Genomic DNA, 27,892 nt, shown 5'->3' with positions numbered 1-27,892 from the left:
CCTGCATAATATTTAAATTATGTCTGTAGCACGACACCAATAAGATAATACAAATTAAGCAATGTCCCAATTGCTTTCACTCACTCACTTTACTTTCCTGTGCAATCTCCATCCTTAAATCAAATTACGTTTTTTGAATGAAGGAATATTTCCAGAGTTGATCATACATAACCATATAAGTTACATCATCGATCATCGGGTGATGTCCTATTTGCAAAGTTTACAGTAGTAATAGTGGATTGTATGTAGACATTTCCATTTTATTTATTCTAATTTCATCTACAGTATATATTTAAAACTTTAAATATTTTTTGTTTTTTATCAAAATGTTCTTGTGTGGAAGTGTTTGTAGTAAAAGCTGTTTTGCACAGAAATTCATTGCAGCCGGCTTTGTTTTTGATGTTTATTTGTGAGTAACGTTAGGTATTGTATGAATAACATGTCAACATAGCTTTACACATACACACACTTTGTACTAAAGGTAAATCCAAAATAGTGATGTCACTTCCTAAGCAGAGGGATGTTGTGCAATGGAATATAGTCCACACATGAGAAATGAGGTAATAATCAATATTTCAGAATAATTCAACTATTGGTGTGTGATATCTGAGTTTTAATTATTTGACTACAAATCTCACCTCATCATTCCTCCCAGTGAGGATAAACTAAGATGCTCCCAAGCTGGCTTCTTAAAACTGACTAAATATTTAAAAAGAGCCAAAAGAGCCGTTCTTTTGAACGGCTCTTTGAAAGGAACGGATCCCCTCAAAGAGCCATAAATCCCATCACTACTGCTCCACCATTTCGATCGATCCACTCGGTCTGGGGCTCGCGCTGATGACGTAGGCGAGAAGGACGCGCCTTCGTCCCTTGTACACACCCCAACCTCTTGACCCCACCCCCCACGTCAAATCAGGGACACAAAGCGAGGCGCAAAGAAAAAGGAAGCGCAAAGGAAAGCGTGCACCGCAGAGGCACGGATGACAGAAACGTGGATTTAAAGGAGCGGCGCAAAGGGAAATATGTGTTGCAGTCAATGCTGCTGAAGTTTTACTTTGCTAAACTTTATTTTTTCTCTCAGTGGTTAACTTTTCTTTTGCAATTATTTTATTTTACTTGCAAAAAAAGCATTTTTTTTCTCAATACTCTATTTTTATTTGCAAAACATTTTTTTTTTTTGCAAAACATTTTTTTTTTTTTGCAAAACATTTTTTTTTTTGCAAAACATTTTTTTTTTTTTGCGAAACATTGATTTATTTTGCAGATATATATGGCCCTATTTTGACTCCATAGGCTTCCTTTAACTACCGCTTTAAAACCGTAACATCAAAACAAGATTACAAAGGAAATGCCCACAATCAAAAGTACAAAATCAGGGGTAGGAGTTGGAGAGGAAATGTTAGGATTTGAGAAGTTAATGATCTAGATTGTCTCAACCCTTTGTAAATTGAAACAGGACAAGAAAAGGGAATCCGTTTAAATATTTCCTATAATTCTGTTTTAACTTTACCAAAAATCTGTTTTGCATTTGAAATTTTTTTTTTGTGCGTGTGTGTGTGTGCTAATATTATATATCTAAATTGAATTGTATATATGCTATTCAGAAAGAGTGGCTACAGAGGACTGAAATGTGTGAGAAGGTGCTGAGGTATTGATGGGCAAAATTGTAAAGAGCTTTGAAAGTTATCATTAGATTTTTCAATTAAATACAGAAGTTGACAGGTAACCATGGGGACTGGTTTTAGTGCAAATCTCTGCTGAGTTTTAAATGTGCTGTATGTAAGCATAAACATTGCAGATATTTAGGAAACATGCTAAGTTCACATACTCGTTTCTCTGAAAAACACTTATACAGCCAGTTATTTAACGTAACCTTGATTCTCTCTAGAAGAGGGAACGAGTATTGCGTAAGTATCTTACGCTACGGGTAAAGTCATCTTTTCTCTAGATATTGAAGCAAAAAAAATATCCTTAATTTTGTATTTATTGTCAACGCGTTGCAGCAGCTAGCAGACCTAGAGCGGGCTTACTAGCGAGCTCATTGGCTGCCCTGCGACAACTGCAGCAGCCAACCGCTGAGCCATGCGTGACGTCACGCCCAATGAGCCAATGAGCACCGAGTGGCCTGCCTCCCTGACTCTCCTGATTACCTGTGGTAACAGTGGGATCGCGGGAAAAGCGTATAGCGGGCAGCTGGGCCACACTTGGTTGAGCGTTCTCTTTCGATGCGAACAGGTCGATTTTCGCTTTGCCGAAACGGCGCCACAGCAGCCGGACTGTCTGAGGATGCAGGGACCATTCCCCCGGGGGAACATTGTCCCTGGACAGTCTGTCTGGGCTGTCGTTTAGGCGTCCAGGCACATGCGCAGCTCTCAGCAAGAGCAGGGAATGCTGAGCCCAAATGAAGAGGCGTTCCACCAGAGCGTTGAGATTTCTGGATCTGACACCACCCTGACAGTTCACGTAGGCTACCACTGACATATTGTCCGTGCGGATCAGCACGTGGTAGCCCCGTAAACGCTGGAGGAAGTGCCTCAGCGCGTTCTCGACCGCCATCATCTCCAGACAGTTTATATGAAGGCATCTCTCCCGGTCTGACCACTGGCCAAAAACCGGTCTGCCCTCGAACAGGGCACCCCAACCTAGGTTGGAAACGTCTGTCGAGATAACTTTTCGGTACGCCGGAAGCCCAAGCTCGGTGTGGCACTCGTGCATTCAGCCAGCGCTGTAGCTGGCGCATTCGTAGCAAACCCAGCTGAAGCACCGCTGCCCGACTGGAATGAAGCGACCAGGTGTCGAGCGCGGCGCGTGCGCTGCGTCGACAGGCGGGCCGTCATAGACACAGAGTCCAGATCTATCCCCAGAAAAGAGGTCGTCTGGCTGGGCAGTAATGAGCTCTTGGTCCAGTTAACCGTGAGACCCAAACCTTCCAGGTGGCTGAGAAGTCGTGTTCTGTGAGATATCAATTATATCTCTGACTGCGCTAGAATCAGCCAATCGTCCAAGTAGTTCAGTATTCGCGTGCCCTGACTTCTGAGGGGGGCGAGAGCCGCGTCCATGCACTTCGTAAATGTACAGGTGCTAGGGACAGGCCAAACGGGAGGACGGTGTATTGATATGCCTGACCGTCGAAGGCGAATCTCAAGAATGGCCTGTGAAGGGGTATTATCTGACTCTGGAACTATGCATCTTTCAGATCGAGAGACAAACCATTCCCTCGGGCGAATTTGCGCGAGGATTTGTCTGGTCGTAATCATTTTGAACGGTCGCCTCATAAGGGCTTTGTTCAGGTGTCTCAGATCTAAAATGGGTCTGAGAACCCCGTCCTTCTTCGGGACGGGAAAATAGCGATTGTAGAAGCCTGACTCGCTCTGAGAAGGAGGTACTGGTTCTACAGCCCCCTTGCATAGCAGTTTAGCTATCTCTGCACAAATTAAGTGTGCCACTTCTAGATTCACTTTCGTTTCGGTCCGACCTCGGAAGCGCGGGGTGCGACGAGCGAATTGCAGCGAATAGTGTATTTAGCACCCATTCTGACAGTCCCGGGATCGCCTCCCACACCTCTGCGTGCATGGCTAGGGGTAGAATGGTCTCTTGGTCCCGACCGCAGCACAGTGTGGGTTCATTGTCTGAGGCATTGGCGCTGTGAGTGGCTCTCTGTGCTTGTATACAACGGCGTGCTGAGAGCGGCGGCTGGCCAGTTTGTGTGTAACGTCCCGACCCGCTTGGATGGGGAACGTTTCACGTGAAAAAGCCTGTGGCGCGTGTGTAGCGCTGGGCGTTGTGTGTTTGTCAGTAAGTGTGAGCGATTGATTGATTCAATCCACAAACAACAAAACATCACCATAGCAACTACAGTCATCGCTCTTGGAAAGTGAGTTCATATTTTTCCAATATTAAATAATGACTTTTCAGTAATGCTGTTAGGTAACCAGAATTTTTTTTTCTGTAATCTAGCCAAAATCACATTTTATTAAAGGCAAAGTGCTACACATGGGCGAACTGAGGTGTGCTGCTACCGCCTCTTCCACGGGGGGAATGGACTTGTATCCCTTCTCACTCGCGCCGTCCACTTGGGAGAGCGTCGAGGAGATAGAGGAGTGAAGTCTCACGGAGAATGGAGCGTTCCACGATTTAGTGAGCTCGGCGTGAAGCTCCGGCAAAAAAAGGTGCAGACCTGGACGTGGGCACTGGTCGGCGGCCAGGCAGGAAACACCCGTCGAGTCTGTTGGGCGCGGGGACCACTCGAGGCCGAGTTGACCGACTGCCTTGGTGAGGAGGCTCAGCCTCCACGCTGGCCCGGGACCCAGTGGGACTCCTGGAGCGAAGGAGAGGGGTCTGGGTTAGAGCCAGACCAGTCCTTGCTTCCTGACGCCAAGAGAGAACAGCTGTCGTCAATGGCGTCCTCTTCCGCTACATCCTCCGAGGCGACAACAGTGCAGGCGGCCACCGGCATCTGTGCATCCGGGAGAGAGCGCGGGGAAAGTGGCGGCAAGGCTCGCGGGGAAGGTTCCGGTGAGCGCCTGCAGGCCACATCAGGCTCCGGCAGCCTCTGGGAGCGACGCTTCTTGCAGCGTGGTCCTGCGGGCGGATGTGCATTTTCAACGTCAAACATTTATACGTAAAATGCCTCGCGCTCTTTTAGAGAAGTGTGTGTGTCATGGCGGCGAGCACACACAAGCAGTAAAGGATATGATGCCGGATAGTGTAGCAGGCACGGATGGCTGAAGGCGGCGAAGATCGTCCGGCTTCCTCAGGCGCTGTCCTAGGCGTGCTTTGCCGCTTGAGTCGACGGCGTCGGCTTCTCAGGAGGATCCAGCGATGCGGAGAGCTTCGCTGAAGAGATGAAAATCAGATAAGCAGCCCCCGAGCCCTTCCGTATATACGCTAAGCCACACCCATTCTGGCGGGCTCTGACGCGTAATTGGGCGTGACGTCACGCAGGGCTCAGCGGTTGGCTGCTGCAGTTGCTGCAGGGCAGCCAATGAGCGTGCTAGTAAGCCCGCTCTAGGTCTGCTAGCTGCTGCAATGCGTTGACAATAAATATAAAATGAAGGATTATTTGGCTTCAATATCTCGAGAAAAGATGACTTTACCCGTAGTGTAAGATACTTACGCAAAACGAGAGAACCTCTCGTAAGATAACTTTTACACGTTCCGTGTTGTCAGTTGGTTTTTGTTTTGGTCTCTGTGATCTCGCCCACTACCAATTCACCCCAGGGTGCTTGGAAACGAGCAAACAAACTCTGTAAGAGATTGCAGATTCCACACAACCTTGATATCCATCTAAAAATCTCTACGAACGAGAGCATATTAAAACGTGGATAAATAAACTCATTAACTTAAAGTCTGTAAGTCTCCTCGGCTTTCATTTTCAATTTCGCTCGTTCCTGTTGCATGTCCTCAAACTGGCAACCCGCGTGAGCATCGAGTCTGAGGAGGAGGGTGCGGGAAAACCATGATCTCTGATATTTTGAATTTGGACTGCAGTACCTATTTCCACCACTAGCTGTCATTCTTACAGACAGCACCTTTAACTATAATATAGTAAATTAAGAGCTTAAGATGTTAAGATCCATGTTCAGCCCACTGTAAGGCACATCATCTACAAGTCAAAACACAGTCTAAAATAGCAATTTTAGACTAGCTAAAATAGGAACAAGCTTTGCATGTAGGAGATCATTACAAGACATCACAACTGTTTACAACTGATTTTGTTTTGTTTTTGTGCAGGCTTTCATACAATCAGCCCAGTGTAGTGGGGTAAGAACATAAACAGTTATTTTTTATAGCCTACATATATTTTTCTCATATACTACCATGCATTTGTATTTCATGCATATGTGTGTGAATTTCTTTCTTTAAAACAGCCCAGATGGAAATGTTGTTCCTTTGACCCCATGGTTGGCCCCAGTTGTTTGGGAAGGAACTTTTGATCCCACGTTGATTGATTCAATCTACAAACAACAAAACATCACCATAGCAACTACAGTCTTCGCTCTTGGAAAGTGAGTTCATATTTTTCCTATCTCTGAATTTAAACCCATCTTTAAATTTAATCATGTTAAACAATATTAAATAATGACTTTTCAGTAATGCTGTTAGGTAACCAGACATTTTTTCTGTAATCTAGCCAAAATCACATTTTATTAAAGGCAAAGTGCTACACACGGGCTAATTAAGACTAAAGCTACTAAGACACTCTTCTCAGCTCCTCAAATTCATAAAACATTAGCCTTTATCTGGCAGTTTGTAATTTTAGATTAAAGGATTAGTTCACTTTTAAAATGAAAATTCTGTCATATACTCACCCTTAAAGGAGAACTCCGGCGCAAAATGAACCTTTGGTCTAATTACACATTGTTACCTAGTCAACCGTTATCTGAGATTTGTTTTCATGATTATCGAATGTAAATAGTTTTATCTCTAAAAACAGTTTAGCCTATAACGCTAGTATAACGCTAGTATATAGGGCATTGAGTAATAACAAATAAAAATCGCTTGTTAATACCACTAACAAGGCTCAAAATAGCCCCACACTAACACGGTAGCGTAATGAGGGTCCCTACCTTCAAACCGAAGCATTGAGAACTTTGACAGTGTCCAGACAGTTTAATAAGAAGATATTTTATACATATAGTCAACTTCGCGTATACAGACAGAAGCCATCTTTGAAAAACAGTCTCTATCAGTCGATCTAGGAACGCCGATCCAAGTGCGCTGAACTGTGTAGAATCTCATATGATCCAGCGCACTTGGATCTGCGTTGTTTTTTAAATTCAGAAATATTATTAACACAACATGTGATCGGGGGAGAGAGTTCCATGATCTGGCCCCCATTTAAGCTAGGCGATGCCGAGGGACAACGAGAAGGCTAGAGTCGGAGGATTGTAGAGAGCGTGTAGGGGTGGAGCAGGTTACAGAGATAGGGGGGAGCCAAGCTGAGCAGAGATTTAAAAGTGAGCAGGAGGATTTTTAATCTAATATGGTAGGCCACTGGAAGCCAGTGAAGATCATACAAATTTGGGGTGATATGGGCAGAACGCTTGGTGTGAGTAAGTATTCTAGCAGCAGAGTTTTGAATGTATTACAATTTGGAAATGGAGCTAGCAGGCCAATGAAAAGGGCATTACAGTAATCAAGACGTGATGTGACAAATGCATGGATGACAGTTTCAGCGTCTTTGATACTGATGAAGGGACGGAGCTGGGCGATGAGACGTAGATGAAGGAAAAAGTTATAGAATTAATATGAGCCTGGAAAGAGAGAGATAGTAGGCTACTTATTCCAATAGTGACTAGTTCTTATTTATTAGATACTAGTACTTATTCATTAGATACTAGTACCTATTAAATAGATACTAGTACTGTCACAGTGGCTGGTTGTGTTCCCGGGTGTCCACTAGAGGTCTCTTCCCCATTCAGTCACCACATCATCATGTACTACGTTTCCCATCATCCTGTCTGTCTAATCACTGATCATTGCACTCAGCTGTTCCCTATCACATTGTTAGTATCTGTGTATATATACCCTGTCTGTTTTAGTGTTTGTCACAGAGTCCTTGTTATTTGTCACGCCACTTCCTGAGATAAGTTTTTTCCTGTTCTTGTTTTGTTTCTTGTTGTTTTGGATTGCCTGTATGGTTTTTGACCCTTTTGACCCTGACTGGATCACTATTGTGGATTACCCAATAAAATACTGCTCATGGATCTTACCCTTTTCTCGTGTGTGTAACGTGACAAGTACTTATTCATTAGATACTAGTACTTATTCCAATAGAATTCTTTTGTTACTAGTAACAATTTAATTTTATTTTTTGTCATTGACTTCTATGGGGACTATTCAACTATTCAGTTCTGACTAGTATGTATTCCACTTGTGACTAGTACATGTATATTAAATACTAGTAGTTATTAATTAGGTAGTACTTTTTTTTAGATAAATATGATTTTGGTAACACTTTACAATAAGGGTGCACTAATAAGCAGTAATTCATGCATTAACTGATGCACAGATAATACTGAATTAATGTATTACTAATGATTATCTAAGCTATTCATTAATGATTGTCTCATTAGCAACTAATGAAGAGTCTGTCTGGTTAATATATTAGTTCATATATGAATTGTTATTAATTAAATGTGTAAGTGTGTATTAATTCCATAATACCTTATTTTATTAACTAATAGTGTTAATTAGTTTGTTAATTACCACAATGAGCCAAAGCCTTATATTTCAACTTCCAGATAATACAGGTAAACTAATATGCATTAATACATTATTAATTACAGCATTAGTAGTGTGTCAATTACTACAATGTTTTTGGAAACCAGTGTTTAATAAACAGCTTTTATAAACTCTAGTGATGGTAATTAATGATTAATTAATCATTAGCTAACAATCATTATGTTGTGACTTTACTTATTGAGGCACATTATTATTATTATTAACTCATCATCTAGTAATTGTAGTAATTGACACACTACTAATGCTGTAATTAATAATGTATTAATGCATATTTGGCTCATTGTGGTAATTAACAAATTAATTAACACTATTAGTTAATAAAATAAGTGATTATGGAATTAATCCACAATTACATATTTAATTAATAACAATTCATATATGAACTAATATATTAACCAGACAGACTCTTCATTAGTTGCTAATGAGGCAATCATTAATGAATAGCTTAGATAATCATTAGTAATACAGTCATTCAGTATTATCTGTGCATTAGTTAAGCATGAATTAATGCTTATTAGTGCACCCTTATTGTAAAGTACCATAATTTTTTTTACATTTTAAAGTTAAATTCATTAATCTGGTGCACTTTGAGTCACCTGAATCCACTGTCCGGTCAAACGCCGGACAGTTCTGATTTAGATATCTGCATCTGATCATCACATTACAATTATTCAAATTCTCAGTTATAAAGGTATAGCGGAGGATTTTCTTTTTCCGGGTGGGTAGCCTATACTATTGGTCCACTTAAGTGTCAATCATTCTGGTGATATGTTTACGTAAGGCCGTCGTAGTTGCTCGTCCCTATGTAGTTTTCGCTTTCTGGTGTATTATGTATGATGAGTTACGGTTTCAGACATTCCTTTGAAAATGGCTGAGGGTCGAAAGAGAAAAAATTTATACGAAGTGTATGATAAGAAGAGAAAGGCCGCAGAACACAAGACCAGAGTGATTTTGGGAGAATATTTCACACGCTGGCGTGCGCTAAAAGCACTGGTTGGGCTTCCCACTGATGCCGCAGTCGCGAAGATTCTACTAGACAGGTAAAGTTTGTCATGCTATTTGGAGAAATCCATTTAAAATCACTGCTAGTAAAAGTTAATGTAAGCGTTCCCTCTCGGGAGCAAATAGAGTGTTGCACATGTGCATTTTAAAAAAAAATTGAAGAGGGCGGGTCTTTTCTAATATTAGGAAAGATCCTCCGCTATACCTTTAAGCATGATAATATGGTAACATATCAATGTGTATGATTTAAAAAAATGTAACACTTTACTTTAGGATCTAATTCTCACTATTAACTAGTTGCTTATTAACATGCAAATTTCTATAGGATATCGGCTGTTTATTAGTATAAACGCAGGGTTTTATAATCACTGAGGTCCCAAATGTGATGCAGTTAGGGGGATTCAGGAGAAGGTCCTCACTGCAGAACATGAAATCCACTGGGAGGAGTTGGATCCAGATCCAACTCCTCCCACTATATATACTTCGCCCCCACGCCTCAGCCCCACCATCAGATGAACCAGCATATCGGTGATCATCATTGTTTGCTCTCATCAATGTAAGTCTACATTTTGATTACTAATATAGTCGAGATAGATTAATAATTTAGTGTGCGTCTTTAAGTAATGATCACACTTAAATATATGTTAAAGTTTTGACAGTGTCCATACTTTTTGATAACACCAAGACATGTTTAACTAGTCCGCTAAACTGTCATCCATTAATGGTAAGTTAGGTCGTTTGTAGCGTTAACGTTAGCACGCACGTGTAGAGGTGGCCTATCTATTTAGCTAAACTAATTAGCTTTGGATAATACTGTTGGTATGTTCATATGTTTATAGCTAGGGTAAGCTAACATGTGGTGTTGTCAGTTAGGTAGCTATCTAGTTAGCCAGGTTAGCCACGCTAAGTTACCCACTAGCCAGGTTAGGCAAACACTGCACTCCAGGTATGCATTGTTAGTTGTTGCCATGGAGTGTTTTACTTTCAATGATGAATTAAAACATTTAAAAAATAATGATCATTGAAATAATTGCTTTCTTTGCTAACCCACAGGATATGGAGGTCGAGGAAGAAAGGGGGAACTTTTTAAAATAATATGTGAAGACACCCACCCAGACTTCTGCAGCGAGTTCTGCCAGATCTGTGCTGACCTGAAAGGATGAATAGTTAATTGTGAATGTCCGGTGGTTTCCCTGTAATGTTTGTGTCATTTCTGCGTGTGCTCCCAATGTGGTTTTCCTTATGTTTTGCCTTCAACGTTTCCCTACTGTTTTCAAAATGTCTGTTTTACCTAGTGTGTTAATAAACGTTTTTTTCCCCCCTATTTAATTGTGCTGGTAATGAATTGTTCATGCATTTATGTAAGTGAGATGCTCTTATGTTATGTAAATTAAGTCAGATTCCCTTGTGAAGTCATTTATAAGTTTAAAATTAGTGCTGCTATAATTTAGTCACTTACAGTTGCATAATCAATGGAAAAGCACACATATTTTCTACTTGAATTTAAACTTGATTTAATATTACTCAAAAGTAGATGCGCCTACTTATTAATATTATAATATTTGAAATCAAAGTGCATGTGGACTACTGAGAGGGGTAAAAGATCAGCCAATCAAAGAATACATTTCTTTTTAAGATATATTTATTCTTGCATGTAACAAGGAACTCCATGCTTTTCAGGGAAGATGAAATGTAAGAATTTTTAATCAATCTTTTTGTTTTGGATTATTAAACGCTTATTAATTTTTTTGGATAATTAAACGCTTTTTCCAAATGAAAAAAAAAAATCACATTCACACAATGTACAAACTACAATGTTTGTAACTTTTTAAACTTCATTAAATAAGATTTGTTTTCAGCAAGTTTGTTTTTCTGTCAAAAGTCAAATCATCTTCAGTTATATAGCGCTTTTAACAGTGTTGTTTCAAAGCAGCTTTACAGAGATAAACTTTATAGGAAATGGAGATGGTTTTGGCTTTATAGCGGTTCTTTAATAAAATTATTTTCCAGCTAAAGTTAGTTTTGATTGATTCGCTTCCGTCGCAACGATCATTTGTTAGGGGCCGCTAAGACGACACCATTCTCTCTACACAGACTTTAAACGCGAACCTGTGAGAAACGCTAGGAACCTGTCGACCAATCAGAATGCAGTGAGAGGAAATCCAACTCCGCCCCTCGGATCTGGATCCAACTCCGCCCATCGGATCTGGATCTAACTCCGCCCCTTGGATCTGGATCCAACTCCGCCCCTTGGATCTTATGTACTGCATTGAGGTGCTACTGGGATTCAGGGGCTCCGCCGAGACACTGATTTTCTGATCTACATACTGTATGTGCACTGTTAAATGTCGCTGTAGATTTAGCAGCACAGTACTGTAAAAACCTACAGTACAATACTGCATTAATATATTACAGTAAAATGCCGTAATTTGCATTGCATTCTGGGTCATTTTGTTTGGGCGGGAACATTTTACAGTATATTTTAGTGTTGCTGTAACCTGGCTGTAATATGACAGGCAATAATACAGGGTTGCTGTAAAGAGAGCGCGCGCGCCGCCTGACTGACGTCAGAGCACAACTGCAAGCAGGCCATTTACTGGATGGATATCTCACTCTGCGGATATCTGGAAATTTGGTAAGTTAATTTTTACTTTTATAACTAGGTTTTAGGATTTTACGCTACAGTGTACATAGCTTTTCATATGAAATGACAGTGCAGTGGAAGTTTAGCCAGCGATGGTTGCAAAAACACCGTTAGTTAGATCTGCTCTTTCACCCCGCAGCTTGTCCCGACATTTTCAAATCTAACTCCGTGAATTAACGTTACCATACGGTTTGTTTCGACCAAACCAGACTTGCAACGGTGGAAAGACAAATCGAGGTGTTTTTTGTTTCTGTCGAGTTTTAATACTATGTGCTTTACGATGGTCTGCACGATAAAATTGCTACTGACATGTTAGGTTTGAACCTTACGATAACAAAAATGGCTAACGTTACCTGTTATCTCTGTAGGGATCCTTTGCATAACATCCGAGCCTATCAGTTGTAAAAACAAGCACTTACAATAGACATAACATTAACGTTATATAACTTACATTTTGCTCAAACTGTTATTGCAGTCCGTTTCCCGCATGACGAACTTGATGGTTTTATGATTTGACGAACTTTTATGATCAATACGGGATCAAATTGAGTCGTTTAGACACAAAAAGATGTGAAAACAAGGCATAAAAATACTGCACTTTCCTTTGCAACGCAAAATGGGTGATTTGGGCTTAGAGAGATTGGCTATTGGTACCAGTTTAGCCTTTTACTTCATTTCTATTAGGGCGGGAGACCCAGTTCCTTAGCATTGTGATTTGTAATGACACAAAATTATTATTATAAATAATAATTAAAAAATATTAATAAAGGTGTACATTGTTCAAAAAAACTTTATCAGAGTTAATAATGATCTTATCAGAGTTAATAATGATATATCAGGCAACAAAGACAAGTAAAATGCATGCCAAAAAAACAAGTTAGAATATTCAGAAAGGTGAAGTGAAGCTCATTTTTTATTAACCTAACATTAGATGTATTGTAAGCAGATGTATAAAATATATGTCTTCAACAAGCAACTCATAACAGTTAACTGATTCATATTTATTTTTATTTCTTACAGCTCTACAGTGTGGGACAATTTTATTTGCAGCCTGGGAAGGAGTTTTCTGTAAGTATTAGCCATTTGAATACAATGTTTTGAACTTAAAGTTTTAAAATCTAAAGGTAAAAAAAATTGTTTAAATTGGCTGCTTTTGTTATTTCTACATAATTTTCTTTAAAATGTTTCTCTTACACTGTCTGCTCATCATGATTGGTGCTGAGGCTAACAACAGGTTTTGTCATACTTGTTTTTGTGTTTCATGTCTTTTTCAGTTTTGGTCATCAGTCCAATCTTCGCCAGGTTCCAGTACAGTTCCAAAGTCATATCAGCCAAGTTTTAAAGTATGCCCAGCTACAACTGCAAGTCATGTAGTTTCTCAACCTCTCTCTTAAATGCGTTCACCATACATGCAAAAGTTCACAGAAATGTGTACAGCTACACTCACCTACGCGCGCACACACACACACACACACACACACACACGCATACATACTCACTTGCACGTACACACACTAATACAAACTCAGACACTCTCACAGACACATACTCACACAAACACACTCACACATATACATACTCATTCACACTCTCTCACACACACTTACATATTAATATTCACACTCATACACACAGGCACACACTCACATACATACTCACTTACACGTACACTCACTTACACAAACTCAGACACTCTCACATACACATACTAACACATAAATACTCATTCACACTCACACACACATTCTCAGAGATGTTTGTACAGCTACACACTGATATTCACAATCAACACCCAGTCACTCACACATTCACAGACACACAAACATAATCATACACTCAAACATACACATACTGTACAGACGTTTGTACAGCTACACTCACCTGCACACACACACACACACAGACGTTTGTACAGCTACACTCACACACACACACACACACACACACACACACACACACACACACACACTCTCACATACACATACTCACACATAAATACTCATTCACACTCACACACACATACTCAGAGATGTTTGTACAGCTACACACTGATATTCACAATCAAACACCCAGTCACTCACACATTCACAGACACACAAACATAATCATACACTCTCAAACATACACATACTGTACAGACGTTTGTACAGCTACACTCACCTGCACACACACACACACAGACGTTTGTACAGCTACACTCACCTGCACACACACACACACAGACGTTTGTACAGCTACACTCACTTACACACACACACACACACACACACACAGCTGTATCAACATACTGTAAGTATTTGTATTCACTGCACATACATATACTCGATTAATATGTACAAACAGCAATATGTAAATTGTACCATTAAGAATGGAGTGAAGTCATTCATGGAGTTTATTGACATAAGGTTGTTTTCAGAATAAAACATTGTAGGTAATTAACATTGTGTTCTTTCATTTTCAGGATTGTAATTGATTAATAAAAAAATTTTTTTGACAAGAACATTGTTTGGATTGTCTTTTGATTTGCAGTTATTCTGGAGTTGCATTATAATATTATTACCTATAGATTTATATACTGTAATAACTACATATTATATAATTATAATATTATCATTATTAGTAATATAATAATATTTAGCAGTAATGTATCAATATAGATATTACAGTACAATACCGTATAATTACAGCAGAAGCAGACTAAATTAAAAAATACAGTAAATTACTGTTTTGTATTTTACAGTACTGATCTTGTGTACTGTAAAGTGAATTACAGTACAGTTACTGTAAATCGAAATACAGTAACTTGCTGGCAACCGTGCTGCCAGTACTGTACTGTAAAAATACAAGAAAATCGTTAACAGTGTGCTTTTAAGATGTTTTGAAGGCCAAAAAAATGGATAACAATAACTTTAAAACTATGTCAGCGGGCAGTAGATTATTTGTCAATACAGTACCTGCTTTCTCCTCATTTCCAACACTCTTTCTTTTTCTCTCAGTATCCTTATCTTGCCCTGTCTCTTCCCCTCCTAAAGCTGGTCTTTTTTAATTTACTGAAGACTACAAATTATATTTATATGTACAATATGTACACATTCATATTAACCTGTGCCTTATATGAAAACGGCTTTGTTAATGTGTTTTGTCCCCTCCCCTCATAATGACAGTAACGTTAGCCTTAACCAGAGCCGTTAAATATGAGAGTTGCGACACACTGTGATCTCGCCGCCACGTGGTCACGTGATTTGTGTAGCTCTCAATAGTTCCAAACAAATCCGCGTTGCCAATGATTTGAAGCGGAGCAGACAGCAGCAGCTATATTTACAGCAATTATCGGTAAATATTGACGTATAATGTACACTGATTATTACATTGACACTTGAATTACTTACATATAATTAAAAAAAAAATTCTGGGGAGTAGCAGAAACACAGCATTAATACGTTTTTGTGTTTAATTTTGGTAGGAAATGGGGTGCTCCCATACCGTAGAATACATTTACAGTAACGACCATTTGCTGCAAATTTCTGTAATGGAGACGGCATTAACGTTAAAAGTGTGGTCAGTTGAAATGAAAATGGAGTTACACACACACACGTCTATGTATATAATAACTGTACACAGTACACACACACACACACACACACTTTATATATATATATATATATATATATATATATATATATATATATATATATATATATATACACACATACATATACACACACACACACATATATATATATATACTTGCATACAATTATGATAATTTAAAATAACTATTTTCTATTTTAATATTTTCAAATGTAATTTATTCCTGTGATCAAAGCTGAATGTTCAGCATCATTACTCCAGTCTTCAGTGTCACATGATCCTTCAGAAATCATTCTATGATTTGATGCTCAATAAACATTTATTATTATTATCAATGTTGAAAAGTTGTGTACAATTTTTTTCAGGATTCTTTGATGAATAGAAAGTTCTAAAGAACAGCATTAATCTGAAATAGAAGCTTTTGTAACATTATGAATGTCTTTACTGTAACTTTTGATCAATTTAATTCATCCTTGATGAATAAAAGTGTTGATTTCTTTTATTCCCCCCCCCCCAAAAAAATTTAAATAGATGTTCATACTGACCCCAAACGTTTGAACGGTAGTGTTTAATGTTACAAAAGCTTCTATTTCAGATTAATGCTGTTCTTTTGAACCTTCTATGCATCTAATGATCCTGAAATAAAAATGTAAATAACTTTTTTTAACATTGATAATAATGTAGCTGACCATTCAGCTTTGATCACAGGAATAAATTACACTTTACTATATATTCACATAGAATCAGGTGTTTGAATAATATTATAATAATATTTCACAATATTGCTCACTCCCCCTAATCAAATAAATGTACCCTCGGTGGGCAGAAAATAACTAAATAATTATTTTAAAAACATAAAAAATCTTACCGATCCAAAACTTTTGACTGATAGTGTGTATACACACACACACACACATTGTTCTTGAAACTTTCATGTCAATAAAGCCCTTTGAATTTAATCATTTTTTTGTGCGTTTAACTTTGGAGGGAAGGGGGACTGCTCCCATAAGGTAGAATACATTTACAGTATTTACTGTGTTATGTTAAAATACATTCACATAAACCTGCACAACAAGTGAATATCATTTAGTCTAAAGCTGCTCAGTTTAAGTCAAGAAAGAAGTTTGGTCAACAGTAAAAAATATGCAACCAATTGCATTCAACACATTTTTTTAAATTATATAATAGATCTAGGGAGTGGGTATAAGTCTTCAAAGAAACTTGTTTGACTTCCTACAGGGAGAGAAAGATGGCAGAAAGCAGGCCAGAAAAGGAATACAAGTGTTCACAATAGAGCCATTGCATTCTTCCACCGCAGCTGTAGGACAATCTGGAGACCTGGTGGTGAATCGGGAATCATTCAAATGCTTATCCATACATTGATAACAAAAGCATTCAAACTCCACGCTTTAAGTAATGCTATAGATACTTGGATGTTAGGGTGAGAGCATTCCCCTGCCAGAAGCAGAGCGTGTCACAGACCGGGTCTGGAGTCGAGTCTTTTGGACAGAACTAGGAGTGGTAAAGAAAGGGGAAACGATGTTAAAGTTCATTCAAGGACAAATTAAATACACATTGAAAGCCTATGTTTCCTAAACATTTTCACAAGGTTGAAATTACAGAAGTGAGAGAACACACCTACAGTTAGTGTCTCCTGTATTGTTTGAAATTAATTGAGAACAATATATATATATATATACACAAACCACTATTGTTATTCAAATTGTTGTTCTTACACAACATCATTATGGAAGAAGCTGGCTAATTATTTTGCTCATCCAACAAATTATGAAAATTAGGGAAAATATAATTTTATATTTTGATTGCATTATGATACTGTATATACACAAATATCAGCCATAAATTCTGCTTTTCTATAATGTTCAGGATTTTTTATACTGTCATAGAGGTGTAAATTCTAGGGATGTCCAGATCTGATCACGTGATCGAAAATTGGGCCCGATCACGTGGTTTCAGACTCGATCGGAATCGGACGTTACCTCCCGATCATATATATGTATATATATGTATATATATTCTCATTATTTTTTAACACATCTATAGTTATGCGGTGGCACAGAGTTTGACCCTCTTGACTCCACACAGAAACGGCAAACGAGTGCGGCATGACATTACTTTGTTGACATCACCAAAAGTGAAGAATTTATGTTATTTATTACTTGATTGTTCAAGCTACCTCACAGAAGTGCTCTGTTTGTTAACAGAGTTGTTGAATGTTAAAATAAGGTGAATTAAATAAAAAATAAGGAACATCCTGGATCTGTTTTTTCGCTCTTCTTTATTCTTTTTTTATGTATTATAGAAGTATCGGATCGGGACTCGGCATCGGTAGATACTCAAAATCAAATGACTCGGACTCGAGGGCAAAAAAACTTAATCGGGACATCCCTAGTAAATTCATTTACACTTTTTAGCATTGAGGTCTTATTTGTGGGGGTGCAGCTGTACTTATTTGCTTTATATCCAGATGTATTTGTAATATTCTGACCACTTCATGCATGTAAATAAGGTTGGCCAAAAAAACTCTGAATACAATGTAGTGCAACATCACATTTAACTATGACCTCAGTATTGAATTTACACATTTCTGACTGGTAGCTAACGTTAGTGAAGTGTTGGTCACGTAAGCTAACTGCAATTAACTATTATCTTCCAATAAACATTAACTAAAGTTGAATTAACTTAAGCTACATAAATTACAACTACTGACTAGATTCATGAGAGGACGGCTAATGCGTTGAAATGTCAAAAATAAAGTAATTTTGTCAACTTACCAGCGAACGTACTTCGGAAACACTGAAAATGAATGGGGTTCAGTGCTGGAACTATCAGTGTTTGGAACTATCGGCAGCTCCACGACACGCGTTGCTTCCGCATTCCAAAGTTCCTATGGCAGTCTATGGGAGTGTCGTAACTCTGTTTTTCAACGGCTCTGGCCTTAACTAACTGAATCACGTTACATAGGCCTATTTTCAGTTAAAAATGGCGAAATTAGAGAAACGTTTATTAGTTTGCCTGATTATTTCTAACATGTATGACCTAAAACAGCTGTCAAATATGAAATGTTTAGTTTAGCTATTTACATCTTATCTCGCACTTGAGCATACACTACTGAAGCGTCGAGTTGTGCCTCGCACTGCTAAACTTCGCGCTCTGCAGCGTCTGTGAACATAAAGCCCGCCTACTTTGATTTGCTTGGTCATCTCAATTATTCTGACATTGACGGGCAGTGACGGACCAATGAGGCTCAGATGAACACACACACACCCTGTCCTCTGTTTCTGACGTGCGTTCGGTGCGAAGCTCGATTTAAAAATCATAATTTTTCTCCTCCGCGGTATAATTTTTGGGTGGGACAAATGCAACTGTCTCCAATATTGGAGGGGACACGTTCTTTCCAAAACTCTGCCGCAAGACAAGGCTACTAACTAAAAAAACTGCCCATATCACTCCAATTCTGTTTAAACTGCACTGGCTACCCATGTTATCCCGTGTCACTTACAAAATTCTTCTGCTTACCTTTAAGTCACTCAACGGTCTTGCTCCAGCCTATCTCTCTGACTTACTTTCTCCTTATATTCCCCCTCAAACTCTCCGATCTTCTGGCTGTGAACTTCTGGCTATGAACTCGGCTGTGAACTCGTGAGCGGAGATTTCGTCTATCGTCTAGAGTGGCAGGTCTTTCTCTGTTATAGCCCCTAAGCTATGGAACTCTCTTCCGTTGGCTCTCAGGACAACCACCAGGTTGCATGAATTTAAGTATAAACTCAAACCACATTTATTTAATCAGTATTACCAGTCATGAAAATGTTAACTTGACATAACACAGTCACTATGTTAACTTAGGTACCAATCTATTACATCTTTACTCCGACTGCCCACCATGCTCTCTGTAACTAATGTTTGTTTGCCTCTGTTTTTTATGTTTGTATTGCAAATGTAATGCGAATTGCAACTGCAATCGCTCAGTACTTGGACTGGGCAAATGTCCATTGTCCGTTTATGTGTAAACTGCTTGTTATACTATTGTGAAGCGCCCTTGAGCTTGGCAAAGGTGCTATATAAATTAAACTTATTATTATTATTATTAAAACGGCTTTTTTAATGGCCAGTTAAAAAAATTGAATACATTTAGATACTATATCTATTTAATAAGTACTAGTAGCTAATGAATAAGTACTAGAATCTATTGAACAATGAGCATATAAATGGTACTATAGTAGCCTATCTAAAAATAAGTACTAGTACCTAATGAATAACTAGCATCTACTAAATACGTAGTCACAATTGGAATACATATGCGTACTAGTCAGAACTGAATATTTTATATTGGAATGACATATCCCCATAGAAGTAAATGGCAAAAATAGTTACAAGTCACTATCGAAATAAGTACTAGTAGCCTATCTAATGAATAAGAACTAGTATCTAATAAGTACTAGTAATGAATAAGTACTAGTATCTAATAAATAAGTACTAGTACCAATTTAATAGGCTAGAATCTAAATAATAAGTAGGACTATAATGTCTATTTAACAGGTAGTATATAATGAATGAGTACCAGTCTCAAAAAAAAAAAAAGAACTAATGAATAACTACTGGTATCTTTTTTTTTTTAAAGTACTAGTATCTAAAGAATAGGCACTTGTACCTAAATAATAAATCATTAGTATTTAATAGGGATGGCCGACGCAAAACCGATGTTCCAAAGCTTTTCGAGATCCCGGAGTGCAGATGTTTCGAAACACTGATCTGAAGCGTGATTCAAAACACCCATGTCACGTCACGTGACTACGGCTAAAGATAGATAGATAGATAGAAAAACTTTATTGTCTGTCACAAGTGACAGAAATTTGTCTTTGACAAAACAGGCTCATTACATTAAAACATTTAAGACATATACAAAAACAATTAAACAATACTCAGATTTGCTCTAAAAAAACAAATGTGCAAATTGCAAAAACATGATTTGTTCTATAGATGGCTGTTCAGTGTAGCAATGGCCGTGGGGACAAATTATTTTTTGTATACGTTTTTCCTTGCAAGTGGGACTCTATAGCGTCGACCTGATGGCATTAACTGAAATGATTGATTAAGTGGGTGTGTAGGGTCTTGTGTGATTACCGTGGCTATCCTTAACACTGACCGTGTATGAAGTTCTGTTAGTGGGGTTTGCGGGGAGCCTATTATCTTGCTGGCCTGATTTATTATTCCAGTGCCAGTTTACTTTTATGCTTGACGGTAAGGGCATTGTACCAGCCTGAAATATTAAAAGTCAGTAAGGATTCAATGAGTGACTGATAAACTCTAGTTAAAATGTCCTTACTCACATTAAAATCTCTGAGTTTCCTCAGCAGGTGTAAGCGCTGCTGTGCTTTCTTATACACGCTATCTGCGTGTTGTGTGAAGGACATGGATGTATCAATTTCTGTCCCCAGGTATTTAAAAACATTAACTTGTTAGACTGGCTGACCATTAATGCTGAGGGGTTCAAACATATCTTGTGTATTTTTAGTTTCCCTGCTCTGACAGCACAGCTCCTTTGTTTAAGCGGTATTGAGGTCTAAATAAATGTTTTGGAAATTTGTGACAAGATTGTTGACTGTCTGATGGTAGTCAGACAGCGCCTTCATATCAGACAAGTGGGCTACTAAGGCCATATCATCTGCATATTTTAGAAGAATCATTCCATGTTTGTTGCATGAAATATTGTTTGTGTACACAGAAAAAAGAGCAGGAGATAATACACATCCTTGAGGTAGCCCAGTGTTTAAAAGCTGTTTTCTAGAATTAAAACCGTTCACACGCACCTGTTGAGGTCTGTCCTGTAAAAAGTTCTTAATCCATAAAATCAATATTGGGTGGACCTGAAGTTCAACTAGATGTTGCAAGAGTGTATGTGTGTGTACCGTATTAAAAGCAGATGAGAAGTCCATAAATAAAATCCTTGTGTGGGTGTGTAATGAGTCCAGTTGTCTGGTCACAGTGTCCAAGAGAGTTAGAGTTGCATCCTCCACTCCACGTTTGGCTTTATAAGCAAACTGGAGTGGGTCCAGTCTTCCTGTCACAGCGCTGGAAAGGTGGCTACCTACCACTCTTTCCATACATTTGCAGAGCAGTGATGTCAGGGCAACTGGCCTAAAATCCTTGGGGTATTTGGCATGTGTCTTTTTAGGGATTGGGATAATGGTTGACTCTTTCCACTGATAAGGAACACAGCAAGAATCCAGGAGGCCCTGAAAGAGCTTGGTGAAGACCCCACTTAGTTTGGTGGAGCAATCTTTAAGCACTCTGCCTCTGAGTCTGTCAGGGCCAGGGGCTTTGTGTGGGTTCACTTGCCTTAAAATAGACGCCACTAGTTTTTCATCAATGATGATAGTCTGGTGAGATAGACTGGGGCTAGGTGGGTTCCAACTGGCTGGTGTACTTCCTTTGTCAAACCTGCTGAAGAAGTTGTTTAACTGCTCTGCAAAGGAGGCGGGGTCTTGACAGTTAATCGCTGCAGGTTTAGATGTTCTCCCCATCATGGTGTTTAACCCCTGCCATGCCTCCCTCGCATTCCCAGAGGTTAATTTCTGTTCCACTCTGTCCTTGTAGTGAATTTTTGCCATCTTAGCCTTCCTTCTAAATTCTTTCTGAAGCTCCCTCACTCTGGGTGTGTCACCTTCTAAAAAAGCCTTCTTTTTTAAAACTAGACAGATTTTCATGTCCTTGGTGACCCACAACTTATTATTTGGATGTATTGTTATTGGTTTAGTTGTAGTTACAACGTCCTCGCAGAATAAGATGTAAGAGGTTATTACATCAGTCAATAAGTTAAAATCATTTCCACAATCCTCAGAAAACAAACCCCAATCAGTCAATTCAAAACATCCTCTCAATGTTTCTGAAGTCTCTTCGTTCCACACATTAATTATTTTTTTAACTGGTGCTTCCCTTTTAAGTTGTGATCTGTACTTGGGCAACAATAAAATAACATTATGGTCAGAGCGACCAATAGGAGGACGAGATTTTGATGTATACGCATCCGGAATGTTGCCATAGCACAAATCCAGTCTGTTGTGCCTTCTAGTGGGGACTGTAACATATTGCTCCAGGTTAGGTAGATGAGTGGTGACGTCACATTTATTAAAATCCCCCAGCAGAAATACTGGTTGTTTGGCAGATTGATTGACAGCCTTATTGTAACTGTCTGTTATGTTCAGCAGCAAGTGTAAAATCAGTTCCTGGTACATATACTAAAATCACAGTAATTTGTGTGAATTCTCGGGGTAAATAGTGCGGTCTGAAAGACACAGTCATTATTTCAAAGTGCTTACAACACTCAGTCTCTCTCACCGTGAAGTTAGTAGCCCACTTTTTGTTGACAGCTATACAGAGCCCGCCCCCAATTGACTTCCGTGTTTTCCGTACATCCCTGTCAAAACGTATAATGTTAAAGCCATCCAGATCAAAATCCACGTCTTCAGAAAGCCATGTTTCTGTAAAACAGAACAAACTTGTTTGCCTGTAGTCCGAGTCTGATGTCAAGAGTGTGGACAACTCGTCAGCCTTGTTTCGTAATGATCGTACATTTGACAGGGTGATGGCAGGTAGCGGTAATCTGCTTCCTCTTCTCCTCATTCTGTTACGGATACCTCCTCTAGACCCACGTTTCCTCCGTATTCGCCTCCGTTTGCTGCCCCGCATTAGCTCCGAAGGAATCTGTTGTAGAAAGGGATAGTACTTGCGATGGCTCCAACTCAAGCCGGCTCAGCTCCAACAGGTGGCTCAGCTTACACGGAGCGTCAGGTCCCAAGAAAAGTCCATTTACGCGATATAAACTCACAATCGCGAGCCAGATGTATGCTAATTGTAGCACTGTTGTTATTGACATTTTGTCAAACGTGAAAACACACTGGAACTAGGCATGTGCCGGTATCACTTTTTCATGCTGCGATTAATTGAGAGAGCATTTATCACGGTATACGGTATTATCACAATATTGTAATTTTACAAGAGAAACAAGTTAAAAAAAGAAACAAACTTCAGTTTTGTCCTTTTAGTAACTTTAATAACTTTTTAATGAACTAAAAGTAACTCAAACATTTAAATACAAATAAATATAAATAAAACATGCTGTTCAGACAGAGAATACAAGCAAAGTACATTTTCGTTTTTTATTTGTTAGATTAAAAATAATCCAAATTCCAACTTTTAACTAAATGCTTCTGTCATTCAATACTAGATTTTAGTAATGGAAAACACATGAGCTTTAGCTTGTACTCTCTTGTAAACATCTATAAACATAATTTACTCACACAGTCACACTGTGTGGAAATGTATGATTGTGTTTATTTTTTTATTATTATTATTCTGCCTAACTTCCATTATTAATTACATAACTTTTAGCTGAATATTGCATTTTTGTTGATAAAATACGAGACGCAAACTTAAGTGTTACAAGTGGAGTTCATGCTAACTCTTAACTCTTCCTATACAGCAAATGGAAATAAGTTAACGTAACTTTGCCATCCTGTCTTTCAAATAGTTGTTTTATCAACATGAGAAATAAAGTGTCTTACCTTTATCTCCCTGAATTGCAGTGGATGGTTGTCACGAATATGAGCGAACATGTTAGACGTGTTCCCTTGTTTTGCAGCCACTTTCCGTCCACATGTCTTACACAAAGGGAAACTGTCTTCGATCAGCAATCCCTCTGCATTTTTTTGGAACCCAAAATATTTCCAAACATCTGACTTTACCCTTTTTGAAGGGGGATAAATTGTCGGCAGCGTTCCTACTTCCGCCATTCTTCTTCTTCATGTGAGAATTTGAATGCGGCGTCAGTGGCCATGGCGCGCACTGCGCTCACGTGTTCTGCGCAGCATATACACAGTGTTTGTTCAAGCGGTTGATGGAAAATAAGCTATAATGCACGTTCTAAAAATAAAAATTCGGATCTATTATTTTTTACGGTATTTTGAATATTCATTATCGTGTTTTATTGAATTACCGAAAATCGGCACGTCTAACTGGAACACAGCACAACGCTTAATAACAAAAACAAACAAACACAGAGCCTGATCGTGTCTAGAGTCGCTTTGTCGCACAGCGCCCCCCCCATACAACGTCTATGACGACTAAATGAAGCTTCGGAGTGTTTCACAAGTGTTTAGACAGGTGGCATGGTCCGCCGAATCAGCGTTTGATTGACAGGGTCGGGAACAGACCACACCGCACATCTGTATAAAAATTAAGTCAACGCATCTTGACCTTGTGGGTTTTTGTGAAAGGAGTTTGATTTTGAGATAGCTGATTTTTGGTGATGAAGTGACATTTATAGTGCGATTTGTTTAGTTATATTTAGGCTTACATTTAATTTACACATTGACTGATAGGCTAGAGACAGACAGAGCTACATATAGTGACACATTAATAGATGCATAGAAATATATATAGATAGATTAATAGATACAGATAGATTAAGATAGATAAATAAAAAATAACGTTATGCTCAGTGAGGAGCCTACAGGTTATAAGCTTCACATATTAGAAAAATACAATAATAAAAAAACAACAACTTGTTTAATGGCTCGTTGTCAAGGTTGTTTCAGATCAACACCTGCAAGTGACCACTAGGTTTCACCGTTGAGACGGGTGTCGGATTGTTTCGAAGCCTCAACACAATATAGCACATTTGCTTCAACTGTTTCATTGTTTCATGAAGCCTCAATCTGCCCACCACTAGTATTTAATGGAAAAGGTATAGTATCTAAAAAATTATGTAGCCTACTAGTAGCATGAAAATAGATACTGGTAGGTTTTAAGGATTAAATGTTAAAACAGCTTGCCATAGATGCAGGCAAAGGACTCCAATAACATAAAACAACGTTTACCAGAGAAGCTGGTCAAAAAGGTCTGAGCTAAAGTCTTTCAAGGTAGACCAAACGGGTAAACGCATAAGCTAGGCAAGAGAACTTCAAGACTGAGCTAAGGTGTAAGCAAATGCAAATCTCTAAATATACACCTTTTAACAATAACAAGCTAGGCACAGGTGATTTCATTGAACCAATAATGAGCAGTGAATTAGGAGGAAGATTTGGAAGGTCTTGTGCTCTCAGTCTCCCTCTGCTGGACAGACCGTGGTGTGACAGATAAGTTTTTTGCCTGTTTATTACTTTACATTTTTGTCACTCTCCCTCTCTGTTTTTCAGGTATACACAGTTTCTTAGAGATTTCCTGGAGTCTGCAGAGCAGAATTACTTTGTTGGATTTCGTGTGCATTATTACGTGTTCACTGATCAACCAGAACAGGTTCCTGCAGTGAAACTGAGTGAAGAACATCATCTGACGGTGTTGACAGTCCCTAGTTCTAACAGATGGCAGGAGATCACTTTGAGCAGGATGGCAAGACTGGAGGAACTGATTGAAAGTCGACTGGTCAATGAAGCAGACTATGTTTTCAGCCTTGATGTGGATACAAAGTTCTATGGTCGCTGGGGGGTGGAGACTTTGGGTCGTCTGGTAGGTGTGATACATCCTGGTTATTATCAAACACCTCGTGAACAATACCCATATGAGCGCAGACCAGAGTCTCAAGCTTTTATTCCTTCTGCTGATGGTGATTATTATTATGGTGAGGCTGTGATCGGTGGCTTAATGAAAGACGTACATGAGGTTGCTAAAGCCTGCCGGGAGCAGCTGGACATTGATGCATCTAAATCCATCGAGGCAGCATGGCAGGAGGAGTCTCATTTGAACAAGTACTTCCTTTATAACAAACCCAGCAAGGTGCTCTCACCTGAATATCTGTGGCAGGACTTTAAACCTCACACAAATGAGGTCAAAATCATTCGCTTTTCTCAAGTTATTAAGAACTACGCTGCTGTTCGACCAAACCCATAGCAGCTGTTAACCGAAACATGCAAAAAACAAAACCTAACAAAATTTTTTTCCATCGGCTACACAACATTTGTGATCGAAATGTATATTATCAGAATTATTTTTTTCCTTCAATAAAGTGCCATAAAGAGCAGCGTACTAATCTCAAATGCTGGTTAAAACTCAAATCAGCACTTGGTTAAGGGGGAGGCAAAGAAAGGCACTTTGCATCTAAAAAAACTGTGAAAGATTTGCATGGTTTTCTATTTATATAAATAAATAAAAAAGAAGCTAAAAGCTTATCTAACATTGGGAGTAATGTAATTCTTATTGTGAATAACAAATTACACATATTTGTACTTTGCAGGAGATTACTTCATATTTATTTTTATCACTCTGGGTTTGGGTTTTGTCATATGGCGCTTTTCCACTGCATGGTACGGTACGGTACGGTACGGCACGGCACGCTTTGGCGCTTTTCCACTGCATGGTACGGTACGGCTCGGTTCGGTACGGCTCACTTATGGCGCATTTCCACTGCATGGTACGGTACGGTACGGCTCGCTTTAAATGGTACCACCTCTGTTGAGGTTCCAAGCGTACCGTACCGATACTATAATGTGACGTGAAAACACTGCAGATCACTGATTGGTCAGACAGAATCGTCACTTCAGCGTCATTGTATTTGCGACACGAGACGAACCATTCCGCGCCGAGTCGAACCGTACCGAGCCGAACCGAGCCATACCATGCAGTGGAAAAGCGCCTATAGACTACTGAAGGGGGTGGATTTTGGAATCCACTGCTGATTCAATCTATGAGTGATTATAATTAAGGTATTAATCAATATTTTTCCTTCTAAATATCACATGAGTTGAATGACTTCTCTAGGCTTGGGCGATTTTTACTTCCTTAACTGGTTGCAACTTAAACCAAGAAGGCAATTCCACTGGGTTCAGTTTATCTTTAAATGTGTTTATTTCAATTGTCCCTTCTATTTAAAACAGTTTCTAATTCCATGCAGATCTTTATATCCACTCAGACACATACAATATCCTTTTATCTTTGTACCCAGAATTTATAAAGAAGTTGGACGTAGAACGTTTCAATATAAAGCGCCATGGGACTGGAATAATCTTCCTCTTTCCTTGAGATCTATAACTTCTTTTAGCTTTTTCAGATCATCCCTATCTCTATATCTTCCTGAAGTGTAGGTTGTAAAATACAGAGAAGTGTCAATGTATGGGGATGGGAGAAATCCACCCAAATTAGCTTCGGTTAAACAGGCAAAATTTGGGTATTGTGTAAGATTTATGCCTATTTTTTTTCACATCTTCATGGACACAACAATGATTTCCCTTGTGTGTTAATATTTTTCCTTGTAATAATGTATGATTTGCAAAAAATGAAAACTGCTGTGTCTGTTTATATTAGAGAATCAAAGTGTATGCGCGTTGTTCACCCGCTACATAATGGCCAAGCACGCGCCCTTAAAATAGCATGACTAACGCGCAACGCGCCACT

The 27,892-nt window shown here is 38.9% G+C and overlaps 1 protein-coding gene across 1 annotated transcript in view; it reads left to right on the top strand.

Moving 5' to 3' along the window:
- Positions 1–26,673, top strand: part of LOC306995309 (globoside alpha-1,3-N-acetylgalactosaminyltransferase 1-like) — an 85,918-nt gene extending 59,245 nt beyond the window's left edge. The window contains exons 5-7 of the mRNA XM_079606813.1: positions 5,734–5,763; positions 5,871–6,008; positions 25,702–26,673. Of these exons, the coding sequence (XP_079462939.1) occupies positions 5,734–5,763; positions 5,871–6,008; positions 25,702–26,392 (859 nt within the window). The 3' untranslated portion in view covers positions 26,393–26,673. The remainder of the gene's footprint in view (positions 1–5,733; positions 5,764–5,870; positions 6,009–25,701) is intronic.
- The last annotated feature ends 1,219 nt before the right edge of the window (positions 26,674–27,892 follow it).

This window comes from Phoxinus phoxinus (genome assembly GCF_949152265.1).
Source record: "Phoxinus phoxinus genome assembly, chromosome: 3".
Taxonomy (NCBI): domain Eukaryota; kingdom Metazoa; phylum Chordata; class Actinopteri; order Cypriniformes; family Leuciscidae; genus Phoxinus; species Phoxinus phoxinus.
Note: the sequence above shows the minus strand (reverse complement) of the source record. Positions and strands in the feature narration are given on the sequence as shown.